Source organism: Brienomyrus brachyistius, chromosome 20 (assembly GCF_023856365.1).
Source record: "Brienomyrus brachyistius isolate T26 chromosome 20, BBRACH_0.4, whole genome shotgun sequence".
NCBI lineage: Eukaryota > Metazoa > Chordata > Actinopteri > Osteoglossiformes > Mormyridae > Brienomyrus > Brienomyrus brachyistius.
This window is the reverse complement of record NC_064552.1, coordinates 4805427-4830565: the sequence shown is the minus strand read 5'-3', so window position 1 is coordinate 4830565 and position 25139 is coordinate 4805427. Positions and strand designations below refer to the sequence as shown.

The 25139-nt window shown below is 47.6% G+C and overlaps 1 protein-coding gene across 12 annotated transcripts in view; it reads left to right on the top strand.

The window, feature by feature from the left end:
* Positions 1-20: 20 nt before the first annotated feature.
* jakmip3 (Janus kinase and microtubule interacting protein 3) overlaps positions 21-25139 on the top strand; it is a 27861-nt gene continuing 2742 nt past the window's right edge. For 2 of the 12 annotated variants that reach the window (XM_048987817.1, XM_048987819.1), the window contains exons 1-22: positions 21-177; positions 4209-4694; positions 11020-11139; positions 13179-13325; positions 13698-13829; positions 14073-14108; positions 14584-14643; positions 15191-15310; positions 15763-15891; positions 16209-16292; positions 18759-18821; positions 18928-19026; positions 19243-19341; positions 19447-19506; positions 19679-19744; positions 19983-20051; positions 20147-20224; positions 20748-20951; positions 21603-21668; positions 21988-22058; positions 22434-23411; positions 24868-24971. In XM_048987817.1, coding sequence (XP_048843774.1) covers positions 43-177; positions 4209-4694; positions 11020-11139; positions 13179-13325; positions 13698-13829; positions 14073-14108; positions 14584-14643; positions 15191-15310; positions 15763-15891; positions 16209-16292; positions 18759-18821; positions 18928-19026; positions 19243-19341; positions 19447-19506; positions 19679-19744; positions 19983-20051; positions 20147-20224; positions 20748-20951; positions 21603-21668; positions 21988-22038 — 2304 coding nt within the window. In that variant the 5' untranslated portion in view covers positions 21-42 and the 3' untranslated portion in view covers positions 22039-22058; positions 22434-23411; positions 24868-24971. The other 10 variants (XM_048987824.1, XM_048987822.1, XM_048987821.1 and 7 more) reach the window with 10 other exon arrangements.

Below are 25139 nucleotides of genomic sequence, written 5' to 3'. Positions count from 1 at the left end.
GCGTGGCGGGGGGGGCCCGACCTGCAGAGCACCGCCTCCACCATGTCCAAGAAAGGGCCCGGCGGGCGAGCGAAGGGGGAGCGCCTCGATGCCCTCGCCTCGCTGCAGGCGGCCAATGAGGAGCTGAGGGCCAAGCTTACAGACATCCAGATCGAACTGCAGCAGGAGAAGAGCAAGGTAGCCCCCCGCCCCCCACCCTCCGGGTACACTTGGTCCGCCCCAGGTCCCCCTCCCTGAGATTTCTAATGAGCTGCTCCATGTGACTAGATACACTTCCTTTCAGTCATTCTGGATAAAATAAAATCAGTCATTTATTTGTTCCATAAAACAAATGTATTTCTTTACACAGCACAGCTACAGTTGTAAGCTGCGGAACTGAACAATGATCAGTAATTTTAGACTCATCCAGGAACAATCTGGTCAGTCTGTTATTTATAGCATGCAGATAGTGGTCAAATTAACCACTGGGAATAGAAAATACACAGTTTTCCTGTGAAAGTCAAATGGTAGGTATTTCCATATGTATTTTAATATACTAAGACTTTTGTGATAAGGCTTAAGTAATGTATTACCTTTAAACTTGTATGTCATCAGTGTCTACAGAGCATCGATTCTCCTGAGCGTCATGGTTACATGTTCACTGTCTGCCAATCGGCAAAGACAGGATGAATGATGTAGTCATGGCTGAGCTGTAAGTTTTAACCTAGTTCGAATTCAGCTCGCCCTTTGATTGACAGTTGGGAGTGATTAGGCTTGTTCAGTCATATATCTGTAGCATTCCTGTTGCTCAGCCATGTGACGTCCTGTCAGCCAGTTAAGCCACAGCAGGCTTTCTGGGGGCAGGGCTTTGCTTGACCTTTTTTGCTACCTGAAATGGGCGAGTGACCGGAGCGTTTACTTCTTCATCACCCTATCAGAGAAGAGGCCCTAATGGTGCTTTTCCACTGCCACCAGGAACTGAGCCGAACTGGCAGTTTTCCACCGTAAAATATGGCTGGTATTTCATTACAAATAACCGCAGACAGACACCAAAATATGCATGATCATCAGATGTGAAAGGGGAGATCGTTGGGTTCGCTTGTACATATATGATCACACATTTATTGGCCAAGAACGACGTGAAGCTGATGTTGATGAAGCTGATGTTGATGAAGTTGATGTTGATGAAGTTGATGTTGCGTCAATAAAAAGCTGGAACAAACCAACACACCTGCCTCACGGGGGAGTTTTTTGCCGCTTGAGCAACATGAGTAGCCGGTGGGGGGGGGGGGGGGGGTAGTGGGGTGTTGACTGCTTTTTTTGTGTAGTCCACCCTCCCAGAACGATTGTAACAGCTTCTTGAGGAAGGAACAACCTGGCCGGTCTGGATAGTGCAACCCCCCCCCCCCCCCCAGGGGCTCCTTGTGCGTTCTGCTCATGCTGCAAGCTGATTCTTTGGACGAACCCAGATCAATTTTAGCAGACAGACTTGAGATGACCTGAGATGGCTTTTCCTGAGTACTGACCTCAGCCCCCCGCCCCTGAGAACTCTACAGTCCACAGTGCTGGAAACCGTGCGTGAAATATCTATAGTACTGGCATAGTACTGCCGTCGTGCTGTCTCCATCTACCTGGATGTGTGAGGAACTTCACCGGGGGGATTTTAACAGGCAACTTCCACACCTTGACTTTCGCTGAGCCGAGGAAACACCCTCGTTCGGACATCGGTGGCTGTCAGGGTGTGTCTTGTTGCACTGCAGGGAAGGGAGTGACAGGTGCAAGATGTTAAATGTTGCCTGACACCTCCCGCGGAGTAGTGTCCCTCATGTCTGTAACGGAACAAATAGCAGGTGGTGATTTGAATGCGCCCGGACCGTTCATTTTGAAGATACCGAGCTGAAGACCTGGACCTTTTTGTGGCTCCAAAGCAGTCGATCGATGGCGTTACTGCGGATGCTCGTGGAAATGGCCTGTGTTGCGCTCTGTTGAATACTGGTTTTCACAGGCATGCAAACAAACCAAAACGTATCGCATCAACATGGCAGAAGCTGAAGGATTCGAATTCACTGTAAGTGACACTTTCCTCACTGTCGAGGAAACTGCAAAGATCGAGCTGTAGACTTCGATCTTGAGCGTTAGGTTTGGGAAAACATGGCAAGGAATGGAAAAGAAGATTTTCTTGCCTCAAGTCTCCGAGTTCTCCCCTGAGAGGTTTTTTTTCCCCTCTTAAAGAAGCACCTTCTTATCGTACCTCTAAACATAAGCAGTATCTTCAGAATTTTATCACAGAGGCTCGTCTCCTTTTCGAGAAACTGCAGTCCTTTCCCACGAATTTTTTTCAGACCTGTTCATATACTCATCCAGCATGGCACGATCCATCAGAAATATATTTGCATACTTTGAGGTTTTATCTAGGGATAAAAAAAAAAATCAGCCCTCTAGTCCTGAGCTTCATTTGAAAATTAAAGGTCATGTGACTTTAGGGAAAACAAGGCAGTTGGATGTTCGGAGTGAGACCTCGATTCATTTCCTCGAGGTTAGCGATGGTCTGGTTGCTGGGCCGACGTTGGCAGGGTGAGCAGTACCATGTCATTCATCCCCCCCCCCCCCCGACAGTCGACAACAGCGGCACATTGTGAGCCCTGTTGTTAAGCACATTGTCCATGGAGATACCCGCTATTTGTTGGGCCATAATGGACAATGGACAGGCACGTATGACACAAGTCGACAGCTCACTGCTACTGAGAACAGAACAGAGAGGAGTCACTCAGAGAATTTTAGCCATCTGCTTATGATCTTCACATCTGTCGGAAAAATGAATTACCTCAGTGCAGCTCTAGGGTGGTGTGTAGCTCAGTGGGTAAGGAATTTGTGTTCTTGTCCATAAGCTTGTAGGTTCAAATCGCAAGTCCAGCTGTTTAATCTGCTAGACCCTCAAGTCCTTACCTCCTCCAGCACTATGGGAACTGGTAGATCCTGCTGTCTGACCCCTAAATTTTCCTCAGTTGTACATTGCTCTGGACAAAAGTTAAATATAAATCTTAAATCTCCGTTTCCAGTACAAATGACTAGTAGTACTATTGGGTGAACCTGTAATTTTTAGGTTAGTTATACGTAGTATCAGTGTAGGCTGTGCATAAACTGTTTTGGGTTAAACTGAGCATATCTTTGCCCGTGCCAGCCGTGCCACGTGGCACAGAATCCGGTCTACTCTGTGACAGACACGGGGAGGACTGTCGGCCCCCAAACGGCCTCCTGGAAAGGCTCCCCCAGAGAATGTGTCACTTGTGTGCATTGTTCCTATTTACCCCCCCCCCCCCACACACACACACCCAGTCCCATACAGCGTATACATTCTTCAGGTCTCTGTCCTCATGTGAACCGTCAGCTGCGATTGGTCTCAGGAAGCAGGAGAGAATACGGGAGGGGACACGCGGCGTATGACGGGCGGCTGGCACACGCACGGCTCCAACACCACGTCACGGTCATCGGTCACGGCTCGTGCTCTTTACGCTACGTTACGCCTCTTTATGCGTCAACCTTGGATACAAGTGCTTCCCAGCACCGTTGTAAATTCCACCTCTGTGAAGCTCATAGCGCATTTGATGAGTTCGGGTCACGGGGATGCTGATTCAGTTCTGTGGTCATTTTTGAGGCCTTTGTGCTGTTCAGCAACTCTCCCGTTGCGTGTCCATCCATCCCCGTGGCCACTGTTTGCTGACGTAGGTTTTCCCTGTTTGGTATATGCTGTCATGACTTTAAATAATGTATTGGTTTTTTGTCAACGATGTACCCGCAGCTTGGGCTTGGAATACTCAGCCTCTTTCACGTTGCTGTTATCGCCTCATGTGTCAGTGTAGAGTCACATGACAAAGTGGTGATTGTGAGGAGGTGGCCGACACAGATTGCTAATGCCTGACCTGTGATTGTCATTTAGCTACTTCTAGGGTCACGTTCTTTTTCTGGTGTTTCCAGTATTTTGTCCATGTACTTTACACAGTATATTTGATTATTACCGCAACCCTGACCTGGAGAGATGGATGGATGGATGAGTATTTGAAAACTGAAGAAAATATCAGACTTGGAAACACCAGACTAGTAAATGCATCACCGTCAAGTAACCCCGCCTCCTCATAAAGTAACCCCGCCCCCTCAAGGTAACCCCGCCCACTCAGACAGTAACCCCGCCTCTCCATCAATTAACCGCACCTCCTCTCATCCCCCTTCAGGTCAGCAAATTAGAGCGGGAGAAGACCCAGGAGGTGCGGCACGAGCAGCACAAAGCGACGGTGGTGGTGACGGAGCTGCGGGCCAAACTGCACGAGGAGAAGATGAAGGAGCTGCACGGCCTGCGGGAGGCGCTGCTGCGGCAGCACGAGTCCGAGCTGGTGCGCATCATCCGGGTGAAGGATGGCGAGATCCAGCGGCTGCAGATGCTGGTGAACACGCTGCGCGATGGCCCTGCCGAGAAGCTGCGCAGCGCCCTGCTGGCGGAGGCCCGCGAGGAGGCCCGGCGCGCCTTCGAGGGGGAGCGCGGCCGCATGCAGAAGGAGATCCACGAGCTGAAGGCCGTCAAGCGGCACACGGAGGAGGCTCTGATGGCCGCTGTGCAGGCCGACAAGGACAAGGCTGCCGAGATCCGCAGTGTTTACCACCTGCACCAGGAAGAGATCGGCCGCATCAAGCGGGAGTGCGAGCGAGAGATCCGCCGGCTGGTACGTGCCCATCACCACCTCCCGTCGCGTCTCCTTTGCTGTGTTTTAATCCCGATGACATGATAAAAAGGAAAGAATGGGGGCACTCTGAGCACATTTTGAGATCTCTCCATCATGCATGGTTAACAAGCTAATCCAGCCAATCCGGGCTTGACAGTCCTGTACCCAGGCAACTGTTGTCACGCCAACTGATAGTATCGAGACCGCCATTGGTGCGGCGAGGATTCCAGGCCGGCCGAGGGAGGGAGGTGACCCTAAGCGGTATTCTGGCGGGCGGCGACCAACACAGCGGTCAGCATCAATTATTGATGTCTTTATAGCCTGAGATAGCACACGGCTTTATGCCGGATGTTTGGTCGCAGTCCGTTAAAAGGATTTACAGCGCAGTTTGTCACATGTAAATATTTTACAAGAGTCACGCAGATAGAAATTAATGTACTGCACACATTTTAATATGAAAATCATATTGTGGGGGATAATCATTAAATGATATGTTGGTAATGGCTGTATAGAAAGGAAATCATTGACCGTGCAAATCGCTGCTATTTGGGTTTATGGTGATATTTAAAAGATATGAAGGTTAAACGACGCAGAAGTTTATGTTGTGGTCGGTTTCATTGGTAATCTGGTGGAAGATATTTCCTTTCCCTGTCTATCCATAGCTGTGGGAGCCTGCAAGACCAGGGAAAGGAATCCAGTGCCTATTTGGCAGCGTGTTAGCAGTTAGCATTGGCTGAGACTGTAAAATGTAGCGGCCAGTGATTTAGATTCTCGTTTAGATTCTCAAGGGTGGTGGAAAAGTGCAAAACATACCCCCTGAGGACTGTCTCACCCAGGATCCCAGACACCGGTCAAAATAGTGAGATATTGAAGGATTCCAGTGAGGGACCCTGTAGCATCGCGGCAGCTAACAGATGGAAAAAGCCGGAGATGAGTTATCATGCGTGTAAAGGGCAGCCTGAATGCGTGGGAAGATGCCATCATCTGGACGGGCTGTGATTAACGGGACGGGATTTCAGAGTCAGGGTTTTTCAGAGGAACAAGCTCTGTGTGACCTGTAGTATCGCTGGCATGTCACTGCTGGAGAATAGCGGTGCTTTTAAACGAGACCTCCCCCGAGATCACTGCCGGTTGCCAAGAGACCAAAGACAGAACAGACAGAAAGGGTTAGTTTTTTAAGGTAGACACAGTATTTTCAAATTTGTGCTGAAATGGGCTGAAAGGCCTGGGTTTCATCCTGCCTCCTGGTTTATTTCAAAGATCCGGAAGCACAGACTTGCTGTGGTGGGGGAGTTGGGGGCAGGAGTGGATGGTGAAGAAAAGAGAGCAGATCTTCACTCCCTGCCAGACAGTGCGCATTTTTGCTCTTGGTTGGGTAGTTGGGAGGGAGCAAAGATGTGAACTGCCAACTGCATCATGCTATGGAATTAACGTGTTTCATTAGGTATGAACATGAGACTTGTAAATTGTTTGCTTCCCTGTCTGTGCCACTTCTAGCATTAAACCAATAAAGAGCAGCTTGAGTTTTAACAGAGCTGTCATCTCCTTTGTAAAATGACTCACACACTCGCCACAATGCGTTTATTTGTGCTCTGTATGTGGGTTTTCCACATCGAAAACATTCTGCACCCTCTAGGCTTGTAGCGTGACATAGAACGAACGAGATGGCAGCGTCGTTTTCAGCGTGCGACAGACGGCTCTCGCCAACATGTCCGATTTCGTTTTGTCCGGATGTTGTCTGAAGCACACGGTCACCTTAAGACTTTGCAGGGTGGATGGTTGGGAATGTAAGTCCTACTGTCCCTGTATAATTGATTTTAACTGCTGTGTGAGATGGAATACAAGGGCATTCCGCTCCATACCTGGATCAGCGAGCAGGTGGGGCTTCCTGGGGGCTTCCAGAGCCAAACGTAGGTGCAGCTGGGACCTCACCATTCACCAGTATCTAGTTTCTGGTGGTCTTGCTTTGGGAGGCTGGCGTTCTGCCCCTTTGAATGCCAGAGAGGATAGTTTTCCCCCAGACGAAAGACGTAGGAAATGTCAGGCTTGATCTCCAGGCGCAAACGCGTATTGGGAGTCTTGACAGCAGGCCGACGTGCGTTATGGGCAAACTGGCACGTGCACAACCGCGACATCGTTTCTTAGCGGTGGAGACAAATGTTAGCGTGGGCCAGCAGTATGTTGGGGGGGGGGGGGGGGCACGTGTAGCGAAGGTAATCGCATGCTTGGAGTACTAAGGAAAGACGCCGGTGTTTGCTTACATGCAGAAGATGTCAGGAAGAGAAGAAAATGAGTGCGAATTGGAGGATCGTTTATAAACACACACGGATATCCGGGGCGTACGTAAGACAACCCAAATGTCCGAGTTGCTCTTGTGTTTTTCTTCTTTTTATTGCCGCACTGAACAGAGTTTCGCTCTGTAGGTTGTGGATCTAGCTCCCTTTTGAGTTTGAATCCCATGACTGGTAGTGTAGTCATATACATCTCTAACCATACCTTCACCAGGGAGGCTGGATTTTAGATAGCCCTGCTCTCTGACAACAAAAAAATAATTATTATTTCTTCCTGAATTATCAAATTTATGCCCTATGCATGGCAGTATTAATTAATGTAGCATCAATGAGCATTAATGTAGTATTAATGAAAATAGCTCTTAATAGCTCATCTTAAATTAGCGAGAATTTAAATTTCGTGTGTGTTTAGTTCTGTAGCTAATATAATTATGCAGAACTGTACGATTCATATTTCTTATCTAATTCAGTTTCATTCACAATTTTTTTTTATCCTTAGATAACCCTGTGTTAAATAACTAAGCAACAGATTATTCCATACTCCATAACTGAAAAGGTCAAGAGAGGGGAAGAAGGGGAAAAGCATAGTAACTGTACAGTATATGCACATGCGTCATCCCTCACAGCCGAGAGACGTGCGATTCCCGCCAGAGCAGGGAAGCCAACATGCTGCAACGGGTTCTCCACTGGGGGTCCTGCTGACCTACAATCCCTACAGGCACTAAGCGTCTTAAGTCACAAATATATTTAGAACAAAGGTGGTTATTTTTACCACTGGGCAGGAGGCGGATCGCATGATCCCTATAAAATAAATTGCCCGACCTACATATAGCAAAATGTGAGTAATGTTTGTATACAGACAAATCAGTGGTATATTTCAGCTGGTCTCACACGCCAGTCCAGTGCTGAATTGGCTCGAACATTCTCAGTGTTACACTGTCATTGTCCATTTTCTGTTATTATAACCTGAGGAATTAAGGATCTGACGAGTATTTGTTGAAATCTTGGGTAAGGCACCGGTGCTGAGCCGCTTTTGTGATTTGCTTTGTAACAACGTAAAATCGTCTAGAAGCTTTAATCAGAATGGCACCCAAACATCGTAAATATTACGGAAAGATGCCTTACTGTAAATTGTACGTAATTTATTGACCTACACTGTTCCTTTCCAAAAAAGGTCAACCCATCGATTTTATTTTTCTCAAGATCACATGCAACGAATCTTAAATTTGGATTATGTCTTTGAATGGGTACTGGGTCATCGGCGTGTGCCGAACGCAAAGGTGCAGGCTGGGAGGAGAGCAGACATGCTCCAACCTGGCAGAGGCTGTAGCTTGGCTGGCCTCCTGGCCTGTGTGGAACCAAGCGTCAGATACACCGAAGTACTTCCTCCCCCTGCAGTGGGGGTCGCAGGATTACTATGCGGTTCACAGGATGGGAAATTAAATGGGTGAGGGGGACATGCGAATCTGCTGTGTGATTGGCCGATCTGTCATGCCAACCAATAATGATTATTCAGCTTCTAACTCTAGGTTAAAAAAAAAAAAGTATGGTAGTTATGCGAGTATTTTGTTCTTAAAACTGCAGAGTAAAAGTTGTGAAGGAATGTTCGTTTTTTCCCCTGTATTTTTTTAATCTGTTTACTTAGGCGATGTGGCTGTGGGAAAAGGCAAGATCTGAATACTGGGCAATTTGTTCTTGTGGTTACATAACACTGCACTAAACTGTACTCTTTCTTTAATACTGTACAGTATTTTATCATTCTGCTCTTCTAGATTCTGGGGCTGGCAGTTACACCATGCAAATATAATTCATCTTGTGTGTCGTTCCCTCACATCCTTTTTGCTTATGTGTTTGTCTATATGCCTTCTGCTTGTCGACATCTCGGTGTGACTGAGCACAACAGGAGCAGCTGTGGAAAATTAGATTTTAATAAATATAAATGAAATCACAGTGGCAACTGGATTCAAAGAAACACAAACTTCTCTCGCCCCTGCTCAGCACTGATTCATTAATTAGGAGCTATTAGGAACTTTCTGCTTCTGTGTGGGCGGGGCCGGCATTTCCATGGTGACGGCAGCAGGGGGGGGCCCCCCCCGCGCTGTGTCTGTCTGTGTGACTGTGTTCTGTTCTGCCCTTTGTAGATGGATGAGATTAAAGTAAAAGGCAGAGCACTCAGCGTGCTGGATAAGGAGCTGAGAGTCCAGACTGGGCATGAGCTCCAGAAAGAGGCTCTAGGGGAGCAGCTTGTCCAGTGCAGGGAGGCTGAGCAGCAGCCAGCCAGCCACAAATGGGAGGTGCCTTATGCAGGTGGCGCTGGAGATGCCGCTGATCATTCGGGGAGCCCCGTAAGCACTTTTACCTGCTTTGTGTCGTCCTGGCGCAGTTGCTGCCTGTTGACGGGAAGCAGCAGCAGCAGGTGCATCGCCGCTTTCCATCTGTGATCAGAGATGAGCCTCTTATACCGAGCGCAGCGTCGCCCTTCTCCGTTGTTCCTGTTGTTGTTCCTGTTGTTGTTTCTGTTGTTGTTCCTGTTGTTGTTCCTGTTGTTGTTCCTGTTGTTGTTGTCACGTTAGCGTCGCGCTAAGGCAATGCGTTTCCTGCGACATGTGCTTTGTGTTCTGCCGCCGGTGTTTCGCTGTCGTCGGATCTCCGCCCGCCGGTCTTTGTGCATTTGGCTCGAGACACCATCCCCACCGTGCACCATCTTTAGGCCGGATGCAGCTAAGATACAGCCAGTGCGAGCTAGCTGGCTCCGTACTCGGTACACGCCGACAATCTGACTGATCCGCAAAATGCTTATTTTGTATTTCGTATTTATGCAGAGAGGCCAATCTTGTAAATGCCCTCCTTTTCAATGACACCCCAGTTTTAGCCACGCCCCCATTTTTGCCACGCCCAGCTCCCAGCCATGCCCACTTTCCCTTCCTGTTTTGCAGCCCCCCTTTTGTTGGGTGAACCCCCTCCCCTCCATCACCCCAAACTTGAGTAATTGTAGAATCGATGTGTTACTTTTGCCAGATTGCCCGCCGTCTGTCCAGAATAAAAATTAGAGGGTGTGCTCCATCTTGCCTCCTTCACAGAATTAGAATATTTGGTTCACAGCATTTATTTTTTTTCCCCCAAGCGTTAATCTCAGGCACACAAAGATTCCCCCAGACATCGTCTCTCTCCCTGAATCTTCCGCACCCTCAGTGCCACATAACCCGTCTCCCAGCATGGAAAATGTTGCGTTCCAGCTCACAGATTGCAAGCAATATGAATCTTACCTGTAAAATATGTTTATCAACACTAGCAGTTTTTGTGGCGTGCTGAGGCTCCTGCTTCTGCTCTGCCTGTGTAGCTGGCTGAACACGTGCCGTCTGCCAGAACTTACAGGCTCATCGGTATGTTTCCTAATGTGTCGCATCACAAATACATTTTCAAATGTAAATACATTGTAGATACTCTAAGAATCATCCAAGATTCATTCATGACCGTCGGGATGCCTCCTGCACCAGCCGAATAAGGAATTCGTGGATGACTTGCTTTTGCTTATTTATTTTCTAATTGTGAATTTTTTTTTATACCGTTAGCATGATGCAGAGGGTATAATTTTAATGAGTGGAGGTAGAGGAAATCCTCAAATATTTTTTGTTAGTCCAATTGCATTATATGCTTGAGCGTAGACGCTAAAGGCAAAGTTATGTATGTCAGGTATGAAATATTCTGTTATTTGTGTGTAAGGTGGCCCCTGCACCCACCCCCCTCACAGACACAGATTCTCGGTCCATTTTCCATTCTTTGCACACCTTTCGCCAGCAATTCCACACAACGGCTTCTAATTTTCTCATCACGACAGGCTCCGTCCTACAGCGTCCTCACACCTGTGGCCCTTTCTGAATGCTACTGGGCCCATTAAAAGCCCTGGGGGGGGGAGGGGTCCAGTATCTCTGGGCTTCATTGAGATTATTGGTGTGATTAATATAGTTCCCGCCCGCCCAGTAATGAGAGAAAGTGCTGAGGTTGCAGTTATCTGCAGTTGGTCTTCATTTTAGGAACAGCAGTTGGACGAAAAGGACGCTCGCCGCTTCCAGCTCAAAATCGCCGAACTGAGCGCCATCATACGCAAGCTGGAGGACCGCAATGCTCTGCTGTCTGAGGAGCGCAACGAACTGGTGAGTGACACACGTCCTTCACCAAGTCCCCACCACTACCTTCACCATTCATAGTCAATGAATGACCCTTATCTTTCACAAAGTCCCCATCACTGCATTCATCCTTCATGGTTAGTGAATGAACATTCTTTCACAAGGTCCTCATTACTGCCTTTATCCTTCACAGTTAGTGAATGACCATCATCTTTCGCAAAGGTTCTCGTTACTGCCTTTTTCCTTCAGTTAGTCAGTGAAGCACATCTTTCACAGTCCTCATCACTGCGTTTATCCTTCGCAGTGAGTGAAGCGCATCTTTCACAGAGTCCCCATTGCAGAGTTTGTGCTTCACAGCTAGTGAGTGAACCATGCCCTTCACAATGGCCCTATCACCGCCTATATAACTTAAGTTATTGAGTGAGCTACATCTTTCAAAAGATCCTCATCACTGCCTTTACAGTCAGTGACTCAAAATTATTTCTTAGTGAGAAAATGTGGATGTCAGAAACTGCAGGGAAACTTTGTAAAGTTGGGAAAATTGTACCCTTGTACCCAAGACATTAAGTGTTTTATGTAAAAATATACCATGCCTACTTTCAGGTGATTGTGTGGTTTTAAAGACTCTTTCAGTGTCATTCTGTGATGCCTCCAGAATAATTGCATTGTTGTTTACAAGCAACTTTCTTGTTACAGAAAAGTGACATAATGCCATAAAACGATCTGCATCCATCTACGTTTCTTACCGTCCACTTTCTGTAACTGGAAGTAATTGCAAGCTGAGGTACTCGCATGATACCATGCAGTGTTTTAAAATATTCTGACACTGTTAGCATAATCCGATAGTAACTGTCAAGGAAAGTGTCACTGCATGGAAGACAAGGATGTCTCTCTGTCCCTTTTAGGAAAAAAGGCAACTTTATGATGCTTGGATTGACCAGGACTGATTGGCTTGCATAATTTGAGCGTTAAACATTCAAACATAATTGTCAGTCGAATCAATAAAAAAGTCTTTGACTTAGATAGATAGATAGATAGATAGATAGATAGATAGATAGATAGATAGATAGATGCTTCTGAATGAGTAACTAATAAGGGATAATGATAGATTTATTTTATACTGAATGTTGCATTGCATTTGGTTTACATTATATATGTGTATTACATACAAAATATTCATTAAGATGAGGGTTGCTGGTGGTATGACGATTCCCGATCCTTTATTAGCATGTTATATAAAAATAGAAGCGTGTTAATGAGCTCGCTCTGCCCTGTGTTATTCTCCTGGTGCTTTTCCTGCCACTGTGAATGCATGGGGGGGGGGGGTTAGGTGGGGGAGGGGCCGCAATCGAAGTATGAATTATTTACTGCAAGCACACTGCAGAAGCTTTACTGTGATGTTTTAAAATGAGCCGATTATGAGTAAAGGCGATGTAGGGTTTGGGCAGCGGTGAAGTTGTGCCTCATACCTGGTGGCGTTCACACTTAGGGGAGCTGAGGAGGAGGTACACTGTGCACTGGGCTGTGGGGGCGCTAAGCACCTGTCAGGAGGACGCGGCCTCGCTCGATGCTGAGGAGCTCGGGGCTTGTCTCAGAAGACAGACTCCAGCTTTATCTTGGACAGTGAGTGATGGATCGGCTATGAAGGAAGGAGGATGACAACATGGGTGTCTTATTACGGCAGCTTATAGGTTCCCTTTAGAGGAAAATGCAACGCACTGGTCTCTTTTTTTGGGGGCGTGTACAGGGGCGGAGCCATAGGGGCAATGGCCCCAGCTGAAAGCTGATTGGTCCCAGGAGGACCCCCTCCCCTGTCACTAACTGATTCAAAATATATCATTGGCTAATGAGTAGGTTGGTCCCTCTGTATGAATTATGTCCGCCTCATCTTAAAAAAAAATAAAATAAACAGAATCGCCCCTCTTTTTCCTTACTTTTTGGTCCCTCGTAGGATATTGCAGCCTTGTGTTTCTGTTTAGAGGGTTCAGCTCTTTGTGATTGGAGCTGAGAGCATTCTTTGTGTGTGCGCGTGTACCAACCGCGCTCCCGCGCGTGTGTCTGCGCAGCTCAAGCGTCTACGGGAGGCCGAGGGCCAGTACAAGCCCCTGCTGGACAAGAACAGACGGCTGAGCAGGAAGAACGAGGAACTGGCCCACGCCTTCAGACGCATGGAGAACAAGCTGAGATTCGTGACGCAGGAGAACATCGAGATGGTGCGCGGGACGTCTCCGCCCATTCGTACACGGCATGGATATCCGGAGCTGGGCTATCCCAGATTCCTTCATTTGATTCACTCGTTTGGCCAAATTCCGTGCCAGGGAGCTGTCAGCTTTTAGATGATTGTCTAAATCTGGAATTAAGGTACTCTGTCCAACACTGAATAACACAGTGTTATGGTCATTGAGAATTTTTGGGTTCCCAAGGGATGCCCAAAGGATATTAATACATATTAAGTTAACAAATACACTGTACTGCTTAGGAAATGGTTTCAAATCAGGGTACTCTAAGCAGCCACACAAAATATTCTGCTACATTCAGCTGTCTTAATGAGTGAAATTATGTGATTCGTCCATACTGACTTGCAGAGGGAAAAGGTCGGGACGATTCGGCGACCCAGCTCTCTGAACGACCTCGACCAAAGTCAGGAAGAGCGGGAGATTGAGTTCCTACGGCTGCAGGTTGCCGAGCAGCAGAACATCATCGACGACCTGTCGAAAGTACAGATCCCTTGTTCCTTCTGTAGCTGTTTTTGCACATAATGAACCTTTTGTCTCGGTAGCTCTTAGTGTTTCAGTCCTGGAAACTGCATGTTGATCTTTTTCACGTTACACTACGATGCTAGAAAATGCATGTTTAAAATGCATTTTAGCTGCATGACAGTTTATAGTCTTACCTTAATTTCTTGCACTCCAAAGTGTTTTTTTTGAGTATTTTTGACATTTACTTCATCTTTTTTTTAGGCCTTTGAAACGGCTGGATACGTGAAAAGCGTGATCGTAAGTTTTCTGTTAATAATAATTATTATTCCTCTTATTATAATTCCTTATTTTCAAAGGTAAATAAACAAAACTTCACATAACACTATAACAATCACCATGACACTGTATAACACACGCACCATGACACTATACACCAAAACCACTTTGCAACATAAATATATGGTGTACTGGCCATTCGTTGTCATTAATATGGAAATGCATGCTAGTCCTGGTTAGCTGACTTTGAATTATAATTTAGAATTATAATCATGTTTTACACCTGTGTGACCTCAGGGTGGAGCCGCTGAGCACGTTCTGGCTGCTATGTATCTTTACACTCTAGGTTGTGGGATTGTGTCTGTCTACTTATGGCTCTCCCTTATACTCTCAAATCTATATTTCCTTGGGTGGTTGTGCGCGTTATGATGATTATCTTGTGTGTCGCGGTGGGTGTTGTGGGCGCTGCCTCGTAAGGACTGAAGCTCTCTTCCAGGAACGAGACATGCTGCTGAGGTATCGCCGACAGAGGAAGAAGTTCATTAAGCCCTGTAAGGTAGGAACCACATTTGACAGCATGCAGTTTTACTGCTGCTCTGCTGAGCTGGGTTTGCGGGAGAGTCCAGATGGGAGACATCGGAGCGGAAAGCAGCCGACGAGTGGTCTGTGACGGCGGGAGCAGTCGAAACAGGTGTGCAGCAGACCACGAAACGTCGGGGGAGCAGAGCGTGCGATCGATAGGGGACCTGGAGCTGAGCCAGGCTGCATTCTTCATGTCCCGCATGGCGGCCATAGAGTGTTAAAAAAAAAAAACAATCGGAAACCGACAGCGGGAATGCTCACTTTCACAGAAGCGGTACACCTGCCAAGTGAGGTTCGGGTCGGTCACCGGCGCCGTAACGATGGTCCTGGTTTAACGCTGCTAGGACCTGGAAACTCAAAACAACAGTACAGCAAACAGCAGTAGATGCAGACAATGGTGCGGGTATTTAAAAGCACAGAAAACGTTAAATAGGTAAAAAGAAGCAGGAGCTTGCTGGATGGCAGCCATACTCATGGGCTCCATCTTGGACACCTGTATGACCTCGGGTGGTTTCGCCTAGAAGCCGGTGGTGGAGACGTTTTTCGGCTACGACGAAGAAGCTTCCCTGGATTCGGACGGCTCCTCGATCTCCTACCACACGGATCGGACCCCATGCACCCCGGATGACGATCTGGAGGAGGTGAGAGCATCAGGCTCCGTTCTGCTACGTGTACGTCTGTCTAGTAAGCTCCGGGATCCGACAGAATCTGCCTGTTTTCTTTCCTTGGAGTTAGATGAATATTGTGTATTCGTACGGACATAGTGTAGTCATCTTCTCAATGCTGACATCATGCAGAGACCTCAGTGTAAACATGTACAGACACAGTGTAGAGGTCCCAGAACGTGTTCTTATTATTCTCTACATTCTTACCATCCTGCACACGGGCAGCCAATCAAAATCCGTCCGAACCTCGTTGACCCCAGGAGTGGCGGGTAGCAGAGGTCATCTCTTCTGAGTGAATCTTGATTCTATCTGTTACATGGTGACGTCATATCAGCGGCATGCTGCTTCGCGTCACAGAGAGTGTTGTGTGAAGGGGAGGAAGTTTCTCATGGCGGGGAAGAAATCGCTCTACTTGCTTGTGTTTCCAGGGCATGATGAAGGAGGAGACGGACCTGCGCTTCCGGCAGCTCACCATGGAGTACCAGGCCCTCCAGCGGGCTTACGCTCTGCTCCAGGAGCAGGTCGGGGGGACATTCGATGCCGAGAGGGAAGTCAAGGTAAGCAGAGGCTGCCAGGGTAACATGCTTGATTTCTCGTTAGCGTGCTAATGCTAAGCGGGTCGTTTTTCGTTGTGTCATTCACTCTTAATTTACCGTTGTTTAATCCTTGGTTACGTACAATTATCATCCACTGACCCCTGATCAGTTTCACAGTATAGAATTTGCATTAGAGGGTTTTAAGTAAGAGATTTATGGAAGGTCGACAAATATTCATAATCTGTGGCTTGATTTCAATGCAAATGTTTACTGCCTTCAAAAAAGTGCCAAGTTACCTAGTTATCCAAGATGGATGTTCTGCTCGTCTGTCTCCTCAGACCAGAGAGCAGATGCAAGCTGAGCTCATGCGATACCAGACGAGAATTGAAGACCTGGAGCTCACCATGGCACACCAAGGCCAGGCAAGTAGGCCATGTCCGAGCACTCTGCCCCCTGCTGGACGTCGAGCAAATCAATTCCGCCAGACACCGCTGCATTCTGGATTCTATTGTTGCCAGTGCAGTGCATCTGCTGGTCACCCGAGGGAGTTTCTACTCCCTGCAGTGTCTTTGGTGCATAGAAACAATGTCATATTTGCTGGAGGGTAAGAGATGCATCAGTAAAAAAAACATTACTTAGTCTATCAATACATCTGCATAAGTGCTTTGGGTCCACTGTAATCGGAAGGATGCTAATAAAATTAATCAAATTGAATTTATATGCTTCACCAAGACCTCAACAGCTGAGGGTCAGATTAAAGTTACTTACTGTTAGACCTTTATATGCTACACTGTCTGGCTTCAGACTTTCCATTGGTTCTCTCAATTGTGTCAGTGGCTTTCCATCATTACTGAAGAGACACACTTTCGTCACAGGGATGTCTGTTTAATTAAATGAAAGCATTAATGGAGCCTTTCGGCCTCACCTGCCTCACCAAATGAGAAGAGGGAGGTCATGCTCGTTTCCACATTTTTAAAGGCAGTGTTGACATTTCGAAGCATTCTAAACATTACCTCAGAATTTTATGTCAGCTGACATAAAACGGATTTCGTCCCTGCCTTTAATGTGGTCTGTCGTGAAATTGAATTGCGCCTGGCATGCGTTCCGTGATTGCATAAAAAGGACATCGCTCACTCGTTTGGGCCGCCCTGCAATGAGGGGATGGGGGGGACTGGCGTCACGCCCGGACCCACGATCACCCCGCTCCTCACCTCTCCCGAACTAAAGCACTTAGCTGCTCCCTGTTTTGGCCCACATTGTCCTAAGCCCTGAGCACCGTATGCTGAGTCAGAGTGCTGGAGCCGCCTATAATGCCAGAGGCCTGGCTGGGCCGCGCTTATGCAGAAAGGCCAGACCGATGACTGAAGGATAGGGGAGGCAGTGTAAGACAGGGGCTGCGGGGCTGGCGACTGGGGCTGCGGGGCGGGCGACTGGGGCTGCGGGGCGGGCGGGCGACTGGGGCTGCGGGGCGGGCGACTGGGGCTGCGAGGCGGGCGACTGGGGCTGCGGGGCGGGCGACTGGGGCTGCGGGGCGGGCGACTGGGACTGCTGGGCGGGCGACTGGGGCTGCGGGGCGGGCGACTGGGGCTGCGGGGCGGGCGACTGGGGCTGCGGGGCGGGCTACTGGGGCTGCGGGGCGGGCGGGCGACTGGGGCTGCGGGGCGGGCGACTGGGGCTGCGGGGCGGGCGACTGGGGCTGCGAGGCGGGCGACTGGGGCTGCGGGGCGGGCGACTGGGGCTGCGGGGCGGGCGACTGGGGCTGCGAGGCGGGCGACTGGGGCTGCGGGGCGGGCGACTGGGGCTGCGGGGCGGGCGACTGGGGCTGCGGGGCGGGCGGGCGACTGGGGCTGCGGGGCGGGCGACTGGGGCTGCGAGGCGGGCGACTGGGGCTGCGGGGCGGGCGGGCGACTGGGGCTGCGGGGCGGGCGACTGGGGCTGCGAGGCGGGCGACTGGGGCTGCGAGGCGGGCGACTGGGGCTGCGGGGCGGGCGACTGGGGCTGCGAGGCGGGCGACAGGGGCTGCGGGGCGGGCGACTGGGGCTGCGGGGCGGGCGACTGGGGCTGCGGGGCGGGCGGGCGACTGGGGCTGCGGGGCGGGCGACAGGGGCTGCGGGGCGGGCGACTGGGGCTGCGGGGCGGGCGACTGGGGCTGCGGGGCGGGCGACAGCCCCCTGGGTAGGGGGCAGCAGAGAGCCTGAGTCTTAATTTTCATGGGCACAGCAGAGCCACTAAAGCGTGCAGAGTCACGTCCCTCATGGAGAGGCAGGGTAGGTGATTCTCTCTGTCTCACCTACTCTTCCCTCCTGATGTTTTTCTGTATAAATATCTTTTCGGTTCTTTTCAGTAAACTCTGACTCACGCTGTGCCTCTGACTCGCTGGCCAGGTTTTTTTTTTTATTATTATTATTGTGCTGAATAGCACCATTCACATTGTCACCTTCGGTGTTTGTTTACCCAAAAAGTGCGAACACGGCCGCCGGCCCCTTCAGCACTCCGCTCGCCGTGCGTTTCCTGCGGCGGGATCGGCCTTGTGCGCGGTCGCTGACCAGGAACCTCATCTGGGCCTCTGCAGCCAGTGTCTGCTGGGGAAAAGAGACCCTGCACACATTTTCCTCATAATCTGGGAGAGTAACTGCCACCATGTGCTGGAGCCTCTTCCTAGATCCAGGCAATGAATACAGAGGCACAAAGCCAAAGGTCCCACCTTTAGAAAGACCTTCCGGATTTGGGCACTGATAAGCTCCAGGAAGCAGTACTGGCCTGCAGTTTTTTTTTTTTAATAAGGGGGAGGGTGAAGATGTCGTCTGTGTCGGTGCCTGTACTGGCGGACTGGCGGTGCCCTTTCCACAGCGCAGTGACTAATCCTGCTGTCGCTTGTGCATTCAAAGGACGTGAAGTGGATAGAGGAGAAACAGGCATTATACCGGAGAAACCAGGAGCTGTTGGATAAGGTGGGTCAGCCCTGATGAAGACCCTCTCTCACTTTGGTGGAATATACTTGCGGTGTATTTGCCGTTTTTCTTGTACGTGTCGAAATCCGCTGCCGGTTCCTCACAGATCAAGCAGATGCAGATGGAGGAATCGCGTCTGAAGCATGACATCCAGGACGCAAAAGACCAGAATGAACTGCTAGAATTCCGCATCCTGGAGCTGGAGGTGAGGCGGGAGAGCAGCACGATCGTCATGGCAACTGTGCTCGGCTCTTTTATCGACCGAAGCGATAACGATTTCCACAGCTTCGGTATTCCTGCTACGAGAAAATGCCAATTTGCTTGACCTTGATGGAGATTGGTTGGTGTCTTCTAATTGAATATGCAAATGAGTAGCACAAGTGTAACGAACGAGGTTGTGTCACGGGAACGCCCCCTGCAGGATCGTGAGAGGAGGTCCCCGGCCATCAATTTCCACACCATCCACTTTGCGGAGGGCGTAAGCCCCTTGCAGGTTTACTGCCAGGCGGAGGGTGTCACCGTGAGTTTCCGCGCTGTCCCAGCTCCCATCCCCGAAACGATGCACGGTTTACACGTAAATGCACCATCTTGACCGTGAGTCTCCCCCTTCCCCCTGCCCCGTCAGGACATCGCCATCGCAGAGCTCATGAAAAAGCTGGACATTCTTGGGGATAACGCCGTAAGTGTATGTTGTATTTCCTACGTACGCGTACGTACATGTGTGTGTTCTGTGTTTTTGCCGTTCAGGGGGCTCGTGCAGCCCTCTGCGACCGCTTGCTCAATATCCACTTTTTATTCACCCCGCACGTCAATTGCCATTGTTCACGTACGTTTTGTGTTCTGTCCTCGTGCCGCAGAACCTGACCAATGACGAGCAAGTGGTCGTTATCCACGCTAGGACTGTATTAACCTTGGCTGAAAAGGTACCCTTCATAGATGACCAACTCTTTGTTTTATTTTGTTTGAGAAGACCCTGGGTGAATTAAGTTAAATAAACACAATGTTTTTCTGTATTTCTGGCGGTCGGGTTCCCTCCCGTTTATCAGTATCTGAAATACGATCTAACGCTAGTCTAAAACAGTTTCTCCAGTGTGCCTTTGGAGTGCGAGTGTTGTCCTTTTTTACATCTGTAAAGCTCCTGACCGCAATTTGTGTTTTCAGTGGCTTGAGCAGATAGAGGTCACCAAATCATCCCTGCAGCAAAAAATGTTGGACATCGAGAACGAGAAGGTAACCGCTTGAGCAGATCCGCCCGGTCTGGTGTTGCACTCAGTTTACCTGTAGTTAGAAAGGGGACCTTCACCATGTTCTGTTCTCACCTGAAGGTCCACTTCAGCAAGCAGAAGGGCTACCTGGATGAAGAGCTGGACTTCAGGAAGCAGTCGATGGATCAGGCACACAAAGTGAGGCCATTTTCCCTGCATTATTCCTGCTTTTGTGCCGTCTATTTTAATTATTCACAAAATGCTTTTTTCGTCATTCTTTTGAAGAAAGTCTTTTCCTTTTGCTTGTGTGAATCTGGAAAAGTTATTTTAGCCTAAGCAAATTTAAAAAAAAAAAGGTTTAACAATACCACACACATAATGGTCATTTACAGAATAACTCATATAAAGGTCTTCTGATGGATATTCGGTTGCTTTTGGATACAGGAATGTATAGGACTTTGGCTTCCACTGTGCCACCTGGTGATGGAATTCTGTAACTGCGTGCATGAGTGAGAGAAGCGTGATCATAGCCTTGACTCTGCCACCTTGTGGACACTTGGTGGTAAAGCATACATCCTTCCATATCCACCGTAGAAAGTACTTAACTGCTGCTTGAAAGCTACTCAGGGCTGATAGACTGGCGTTTTGTTTTGCACCGCCACCTAGTGGTTGCTTTTATAAAAGCATGCACATCTCCCGTTTTCCTTACCCACCCTAACAGAGAATCCTCGAGCTGGAGGCCATGCTGTTTGACGCTCTGCAGCAGGAAGCGGGAGCCAAGGTTTCGGAGTTGCTGTCGGAAGACGAGCAGGAGACGCTGCGGAGGTCTGTGGAGCAGTGGAAGAGGCAGGTGATGAGTGAACTCAGGGAGAGGGACGCCCAGATTCTGCGAGAGAGGATGGAGCTGCTCCACCATGCCCAGCAGGTAGGGGGCAGGATTCTGAAGGCCATCAGAAAGTCTGGGTTCAGGATTCAGCAGATGTTAGTCACACTCATGGGGGTTTTATTTATTTGTTTATATTACACAAGAATGTTGAGGACAGATTGAAAACTGATTGGCTCAGGGATATAACCAATCAGATTGTAGAGTAGGTGAGCCCAAGCAAGTAGAGGTGGCGGGACCAACCAATCAGATGTCTTGGGTCCATCTCCAGGACGCCCCCAAGGACCACGAGTCGCCCGCGGACCTGTTCTAAAAATAGCAAAACTCATCAGTGAGCAGCGTCTAAAATTTAATTTTATCCTGTTGCTATTCTTCTTTAATCACATTTGCATTTATATAGATTTGAAAATGACATCTAAAAAAAAGCATTTAAAACATGTTTATTATACATGAAGTTTAAATAAATTTAGGAGGACGTTTCAAACTGGCAGCCCTTCGTATGGCTCAGTACCTTTGAAGTAGCTCACAGTTTCAAAAAGGTCGGTGACCCCTGGTGTAGAAGCTTGAAAATGGAAAATCATCAAAAATCGTAGCCAACTTCTGACCAGCAATGTGCTCCTTTTGCTAAAATTCATTTTCTGTTTGTCTCTGCAGCATGTGTGTAATACACTTTTTAAAATTTAATTCCTACAGAGAATAAAGGAACTAGAAGAGTGGATAGAAGCACAGAAACGACAGATAAAAGAGCTGGAGGAAAAGGTACCAGATTGTGCTGATACAGGATATAAAAATAACGTAGTATTCATTACGATGTATCGTTTTCAAAGATTGCGTGAAGTCAAACTGTACCTTATTTTTAGAATAAACAAACTTTGGATGCAAGATGTAGGAAAAATTACAACACAACTGAATTTTTTTTGTCGGAATGTCCCGAAATGCTACGTGTATTCTGTCTAAACGTAAAAAGTGCGTAACGTGTCACACTCTTCAGCTAGCTTTCTTTGCACATTTTACGTAGACCGATGTGGCGTAATAACTTTCTTCTCTGTCCTCTTCCCATTTTCTACCCCATCTTTAGTTTTTATTTTTATTTTTGTTTTTTTCTTTAGCCTTCATTCTTTGGTCGTAGTTTTCCAGCAAACCGAGGAGGTGGGTAGGTTTGTTTAAGCCACTGCCATTATGAAAATAATCATGTTAGTCTTTAAGGAGATTAAGACAGATGGGTGGATTTTTAGCATATTAATAATATTATTTAATGTGTTCTGTAACACTTTACTTGAGGGGGCATAAGTAACTTAATAATTCAGTTGCTACTCAAGTACAAATCATGAACAGATATAGTAACTGCATGAAATATTGATTTATTAACGATGACCATATATAGGGTCAGTACGTAACTAAGACTTCTAGTTAATACTTTAAAAGTGTACTACTACATGAATTTGACAATTTCAAGTAAAGTGTTACCATGTGTTCTGTTGTAGAGAACATATTTAGCTTACTTTTTTATTTTATTTCATACAGGTGCTTAAATATCTGTGTACGGCGGTACGTTGTTCTTCGGTTACCAGGTCTGCAAATATTTTTTCGGCGTCTTACGAAATACGACGGGATTCGACCCAAGATTCCCCCTGACTATGTATATGCTCGTTTGCGAAGATTTTCTGTATTTGTGGGAAAAGCGGCCAAAATACGTGACATTGCGCTCCAACGCGCTTCTAAATCCAAGGAAATACTCGACAGCTTTGTCCTGGACCCTAGAAGATTTCAAACTCTTTTTTTTTGCAATGTATCCTTTCGAAACCCGGAGAAACTATCGCCCGTGGAGGCAGATTAGAAATCATCCTGCATGGGAATTAAAGGACTTTTTAAACGACGCTTTATTTGTCCCTGCTAAGCAGGCGGTATTACGGGTTGCTTCCGTGTGGAAGCATGAAGGAGGAGAGAGACGGACCTGGTCGGCTCCCTGTGTCCCGCGATTCCCGGTGGCCAGATACGGTGGATTATGTTAGGGTCCTCAATATTAGTATTTGAAACTAAATACATGCCAAACAATGGAATCATCAATGTCTTTTTTCCCTTTGTATTTGATTTAGGTTTTAAAAAAATTATCGAAACGGTAAACGACCTATGAACGGACAGTTTTGAATTGAAGAAATCTCAAGCAAAAATAAAGTCGTTGAGGCTTTTATTTGGCCCGAAACATTTACCTCATTCACATGGTGCTTTTGAGACAATTACTATTAAAGTCCTGTTGTGAGGAAGCCTGAAATAAGCAGTCGTTGAAGGACCGAAGCCTGCTCCGTGGTCCAGACAGCAGGTACACAGGTGAAGAGAACAACTGAAGACGCGAGGAAATAAAAAGTCGTTTGAATGCGTGAATGAATGCAATGTGATCCTCGATTATACAGTCAAATGAACGATGCTCCGGATCTGAAAAATAAAGAAGCAAACATTTCACGTTACAGTGACCTTGATTCATACAACGAAACCGATTCAAAGGTAAGGATGCACCATTACGGGCGATACTGTGCGTGTAGGTGTTTTAATTGAGATGCTGATTGACATTTTGTTTAAAAAATAATTAAAACCAAATTCTTAGAATCTATTTTGATGCCATGTTTTTAATGGACAAAAAAACGTTCTGATAATAATATATAATAATAATAATAATAATATATAATAATAAACCGAATCCATCGACTTTCTAACCGCTCGGGGGGGGGGGGGGGTCTGAACCCTATCCCAAGGAGCGCTTTGCAAAGGTATAACCTGGACAGGTCAAATACACGTAGACAGCGCGCACACAGTTTCTCACTAGAGTTGTGACGTTCGCGAACGAACCGATTCTTTTGAACGGCTCATAAACATGAACGATGGGAGCCGAGTCGCGGCTGGGGGGAGCCGTTCTTTCTGTCGTTCTTTTTTTCCTATGCGTGTTTCACACAGATGCACACAAATTAGCTCCTCGGCGAGACAGAACAGTTATAGGGGGAGGGGCGCACCCAGCGCAGGGGTGCTCCTGCCTAACAGCATGATGATAGTTGTGCACGCATCCTTCACGTGAGTGCTCAAGTGGAAATACACCCTGCATGCCTCTGTCATTGGGTAGGAGCGGAGCCATTACTTGTGCACGCTGCCGTGATAACAATGTTCTTGTGTGGAAGTGTTTGTAGTAAAAGCTGTTTTACACAGAAATTCATTGCAGCCGGCTTTGTTTTTGATGTTTATTTGTGAGTAGGTATTGTATGAATAACATAAGTCAACTTAGCTTTACGCATACACACACTTAAGGTAAATCCAAAATAGTGATGTCACTGTCTAAGCAGAGGGATGTTGTGCAACCCTATGGAATATAGTCCACACGTGACAAATGAGGTAATAATCAATATTTCAGAATAATTCAAACTCAGATATTGGTGTGTGATATCTGAGTTTTAATTATTTGACTACAAATCTCACCTCATCATTCCTCCCAGTGATTATTTCCAGGATAAACTGAGATGCCCCCAAGCTGGCTTCTTAAAACTGACTAAATATTTTAAAAGAGCCAAAAGAGCCGTTCTATTGAACGGCTCTTTGAAAGGAACGGATCGCCAAGATCCGGATCCCCTCAAAGAGCCATAAATCCCATCACTATTTCTCACTAAGGGTTCAATTATGGTGCTGCTAGGGCCGCACGATAAATGCTTTCCAGTAGAGGGAGCCCTACACCACACGGATTCATTGTGTGTACGATTTATTACTGCCTTATTGCTTATCTTTGGTTATCATTCTTTTTAATGTATTTTATTTTATTTGCAATATCGAAACTTATCCTGGATAAGTGGACAGAAACTTTTTATTTACGCGATTACAGATTTTGGCTAAAATGACAACGAAAGTCACTTCCATAAGGAATGTTGAAAATACCTGAAAGTTAAGTATTAAGTCTGATTTTGCCCCTGCGCTGTTTCAGCAGGGTTTGAGGTCAATACGAGAGTCTTCACTTGGCACTGGATCCCCGCTCCTACCCCCGTGAATGTACGAACAGATTTTCTCGGGAGGATTTTCCTCCGACAAGTAAGTATGGAGACAATTCGGTCGATCCAGTTTCCACCCCCTAGTGTTCCAGTTTGATTCTTACCGAAATACGAAAAAAGAGACACCGCCCCCAGCTCGCTCTTCTCCGAGGGTGTGATCTGTGCTACACGCTGATCGGGCATGAATGATATTTGCATTTTGCATGCA